The following is a 4,916-nucleotide window of genomic DNA, read 5'->3' as shown; positions in this document are numbered from 1 at the left end:
GTCCGTGTGGCGGAGCAGCAGCGCGCTTCCCGGGAGTGGCCTGAGAGGAGGCTGCGCTACAGACAGAGACGCCCACAAAGTCACACACACCTTCAGGGGCCGCTTACACAGCCGTCCGATGCTGTGACAGCTTATTAAGGACACACACACACACACACACACACCGGTGTGTGTGTGTGTGTGTGTGGGGGGGGGGGGGGGGGGCTTTAATAACCCACGCGGGACGTTTCAAAACCTCATTTATGTCCTAAAGTCACATTAAGGTGGTGACATCACAGCCTCAGCTGACCCATCCAACACACAACAAGACCTGAACACTGAAGGCATGTCTACTACCACACACACACAGACACACACACACACACGCACACAGACACACACACGCACAAAGACACACACACACACACAGACAGACACACACACAGCTGTCTCCAGCAGGACACACCCTTCATCTGTTTGTTTAGATATTCATTCTCACGTTTGAAGTTGTTCCAGTATGTCATGATGTGTTGCACATCATTCTGAAGCGTTACGCCGTTTCCATGGTTACCAGCTCCTTTAGATGAGTTCAGGTTAGATCATTAAACTGACTGGAAAAAAAAGCACATGACATCCAGTCCGGCAGCAGCCATGTTGTTTGGAGTCAGTGGAGATGAGCAGCCTTTGTGCTCAGGTTGTGTCTTATTTTGTGGTTGTGTTGTGTCAGAGCACCCACTCTTGTCTCTTTGCTGTTTGTTGTGTCTGTGTTGTCATTTTGTGTGTCTGTGATCGTTGTGCATGGGTTGCCAGTGGGTTTTTTTCTGTGTCTGCCATGTGAGTCTCTTTGTGGTCTGTTGACTTTGTGTGTCTGTCAGAACATGTCGCTGCTTCGGTGCTAACGATCACACAACAACAGCTTGAAGTTCTCAGGACACGCCTGAGTCTGTGATGTACACATGACACTTCAGAGTTGTGTATTTCTGGCAGTGGCTGATCGCTCAGTGGGTACGGCCACTGACTTCAGTGCGGGAATCAAAGGGTCTGGGTTTTGAACCCTGACCAGGTCAGCACCGTGGGCCCTTAGGCGAGGTCCTTAACGCTACTGCCTGATCATATCTGGCCACAGCACCAAGCGTGAAAGTCATCATCAGACTCGAGTCACATGACTTGATTCAAGACGTAAACGTGTATATAAAAAAATGACGCTGTAAAGTAGCTTGTTAGCTCATGCAGCAACAGGGTGTAGCTGCTATGCTAATGATACTTTAGCTTGTTTTGACTCATTCACAGGATTTATTAGCATCAAAGGTAGGGTAGGAGATTTAAGGCGAGTAACAGCCAGAGTTTGAACATACACTCCCGCCTCTCTGAAGCCACGCCTCCTAATCTCACGGACGCGCATTACATGCTCACAGAACCCATCAGCTGCTGGAGCTCCGTGTCTGACCTCTGACCTCCTCACCATGGTCCTCCTGCAGCAGGTGCAGCTAGCTGCTGTTTCAGGTGAGCACAAACAGGCAAGGCGAAAAAACTAGGATCACTACAGGTCAGTATCACCAGGTAACAGGTTACCTCGGATACCACGGCTGAGAGGCGGCTCGAAAGCTGGCGGGTGGAGACACAAACTAAACACACCAGGGGAGGGGAGACAACAAGACACAGGCGAGAGACATGAGGGAGGAGCAGGTGATCATCGGGAGGAGGGAGCGCACGAGGGAGAGGAAGACATGACACCTGAAACGACAGGAGCGGCAGTGCTTACAAAATAAAACAGGAAGTAACTGAATCTTCAAAATAAGACCTGGCTCGAGGACGGATCCTGACACTGAGAGGTTTGAATAATCAGTCAGATGAAAGGTTTACAAACACCCACGCTTCCTTTCTCTTCCTCGTGCCTAAGGTTGGACTTCCTGTGTTTTTATGTGATTTGGCCGTCTTGGTGTTCATGTTTTTTTTTGTCCACATCACCAAACCTGGAAACAGACACACTCTCTGCTGTACTCTGGACCAGGAGGCGGTGGTTGAATCATGTGGATGTGGCGCCATGCAGTGGCAGTGAGGAGCGCTGCAGGCAGGAGGCGTTCAGGGACAGAGGAGCAGCAGCCTGAGAGGAGAGACACTCAGCAGAGTCACATCTCTGCAGAATACCAACACGGAGTCGGTGCTTATAAAACAACTCCAGCCACAAACCACATGAGCCTCGTGTCCTTGTGTTCACCTCTTTTATTTAACCCTTCCTTGCACAGATCGTCTTTAAGGGCAGGCACCACAAGAACACAAGTCTGTGCAAATAATGCATTTTCATAGAGACACAGGGACAGAACACATCAGCCTCTCAGAGACACCCTTAGTTTACTCCTCCTGATCAGGCTGATGTGGCTCAGAACAGAGCGTGAGGAGGAGGAGGAGGAGGTAGAGAGGAAGAGTAGAAAAGAAAGTTCCGTACACATCAACAGTAAGGTCTGGGCTCATGTGTAGACAGGCACACTGTTTAATCAATAATGGCTTTAGAGGAAGCTGCATGCTTTAACCAGCCAGCTGCCGTCATGCTGCCAGCTGCTGTCCGCCACGTTCACAGCACAGAACAGCGTCATGCAGGTAACACACACACACACACCGACCCGGAAGACACGTAATATAAGTGATGCTGCGTTTGAGGAAAGTCAGAAAATTCAGATGCATCACCTCTGACGTGAAGGCTCCTGTTAATAATGCTCTTTAATAGCTGGTATAATACAACTTAAATAAGGTTTTTATTACTGTAAATATCATAAACCTGCAGTAATATATTTGGCCACTTGGGAGCAGTAACAAGCCAGAAAAAAGACGTTTTGAGTAAAAGCAACATTATCGACCCAGTGAAGCTGTCTCCACATGCATGTGTCTGAGCATTTATTAGCATAAAAAGCTAGCTCAGGCTAACACAGCTATGTTAGCAGGGTTCTGCTGTGTGCAGCGATGCTACAGTCACAAAAGCTACTGATCATAAGTGTTAGCCTGAAGACAGTTAGCAGCTAGCTAGCGTCATTGGTTACCGTTTTGCTGTGGGTTTGGACGAAACAACACAGGACGATAATGACCACCGCTCGACACAATCACTGCAACAGCTTCCACACTGAGGACGTCAGGTGCTGTCAGTTCGCTCTGCTGCCCTCTAGAGGCCAAACGTCAGGTGTTGCAGCTTTAAATGTATGATATAAAGTTAGATGAGACGCAGCATCGTGATAAAGAAACCATGCATGGATCTGTGGGTTCTGTAGTCCTAAAGAAGGAGCTTCCTGTGAGTCCATCGTTTCCAAAGAGGCTCCTGGTCGTCGACAGATCTGTAAAGCTCCACAGAGACTACAAAGACCAGACCGGAGTTTAAAAGCAGGCCGCTTAAGGCTCGACGGAGACTCCACAGTATGAGGAATGTTCAGTAACACACAACAACGTCGTGTTTGGCACTTGTGATTCAACATGTTAAATCAGAGATTTAAAAAAAAAAATGGCGGCAGCCGCTGGGTCCGGCTCGTCGTCCTCTCTGCACTTAGTGTCTGTTCAGCGCAGCAGCAGAGTCAGAGCTGCGTTCGCCGGCCTGGACGTTGCATAGTGTTGTTGGAGATCAGACTGCTCCCTCTCTCTCTCTTTCTTCTTCTTGTAAACGTGAGGCCCAGGTTTTCAGGCACTGTGTAAAACCCTCAGTGAGTCCGCCGTGAAGGTTTGAGCTGTTTAACGCACAGATGGAGCATCACAGCTGACGCCACGCTGGAGGAGAGTTCACCTGAAACAGAAGCTGGGGCTGGTGTTTGTTCGGACAGAGAGACGTTTAAAGACCTGGGACTGGAGGGGCCACACGGGTTCACTCAGCAAACGTCTTTCATTTGATGCATCGATGAATGAAAATGATGTTCAGTCTGATCAGGAAACATTAGAAAATCTTCAGGTTTCCTGATCAGACCGAGTCATTTTCACGCATCTGGTCCACAGCCCTAGGTTTAGTCTTGAAGGCTGATCCTGTGAGGCTGTATCTCACTACATAAATATTTTTTTTTATCATTTTAGACACTGGTTTCAAAGATCAGAACTTCATGCTACACGCGGCTACGTTAGCTTAATGAAGCTATTTTACATTAGTCTGCTGTTCTGAGGTCTAAATCTGAACTGGAGTCCTCCTCCCTCATCTGATCACTGTTAGTTTCTTATTCGGGGACAAACATCAGCACGGTGTGGCAGCTGATCAGGTGAGTACCAATAAAACACGTTATCAGCCTCCAAAATGGCGTCAGAATGTGTGTCATCCACCTGGCGGAGTACACAGGTGAGTCCCTGGTCGTCGTCCCCCCCGCCCTCAGGTCCACACCTCCATGGGGACCATGGCCTCCTTGGAGCCGATGGGAGGCAGCAGGTTCTGCTCACACAGGAACTGCAGAGGAAACTGAACCAGGAAGCCTCGGATCTTCTTCAGCTCCTCCTGAGCCCGTGCAGGGTCCTCTTTGTCCAGGCCCGACTTGGCCAGGTAGCCCTCCAGCTCCAGGATGTTACGGACATCACTGGAAGGCAGGCAGCGGAACACCTGGAGAGAGAGGAAGAGGAGGATCTCAGATGACCAAACCATGGTCAGACAGCAGGTCTGTGCAGTCCGGCTCCCCGGAGGACTCACCTTCTGGTAGATGGAGGCGTTTCGAGCGCTAGTGGCCATCCAGACCTCTTTGTAGAACTGATCGCTGATGGGATCCGACACGTCGATGGAAGGATCTGTGTGAGCGCCGAGGATCATCCTGGAAGAGGACAGAGACCAGAGGACAAACAGGGATTAAAACTGATGAGCAGCCTGTCTGAGTCTTGATCAGGACGGACGTTTCCGTACTTGAAGCACTCGAGGCGGAGCTGCAGGGCGAACTTTCCCGCCGCGTACGGCTGCCCATCCATCACCGCGGTCACCGTCTCTGAGTCCT

The 4,916-nt window shown here is 49.9% G+C and overlaps 2 protein-coding genes across 5 annotated transcripts in view; one reads left to right on the top strand and one right to left on the bottom strand.

The window, feature by feature from the left end:
• The window catches only part of LOC114452823 (NLR family CARD domain-containing protein 3-like), a 1,046,161-nt gene that overhangs the window by 748,274 nt on the left and 292,971 nt on the right, over window positions 1-4,916 (top strand). The window lies entirely within an intron of this gene.
• The window catches only part of LOC114452834 (phospholipase D1-like), a 19,623-nt gene continuing 16,935 nt past the window's right edge, over window positions 2,229-4,916 (bottom strand). For all 3 annotated transcript variants that reach the window (XM_028432310.1, XM_028432311.1, XM_028432312.1), the window contains exons 24-26: window positions 4,829-4,916; window positions 4,622-4,739; window positions 2,229-4,534 (exon numbers count right to left, since the gene is read on the bottom strand). The exon at window positions 4,829-4,916 is cut by the window's right edge and continues 66 nt beyond it. In XM_028432310.1, the coding sequence (XP_028288111.1) occupies window positions 4,310-4,534; window positions 4,622-4,739; window positions 4,829-4,916 (431 nt within the window). In that variant the 3' untranslated portion in view covers window positions 2,229-4,309. The remainder of the gene's footprint in view (window positions 4,535-4,621; window positions 4,740-4,828) is intronic.

This window comes from Parambassis ranga, chromosome 20, assembly GCF_900634625.1.
Source record: "Parambassis ranga chromosome 20, fParRan2.1, whole genome shotgun sequence".
Taxonomy (NCBI): Eukaryota; Metazoa; Chordata; class Actinopteri; family Ambassidae; genus Parambassis; species Parambassis ranga.
Note: the sequence above shows the minus strand (reverse complement) of the source record. Positions and strands in the feature narration are given on the sequence as shown.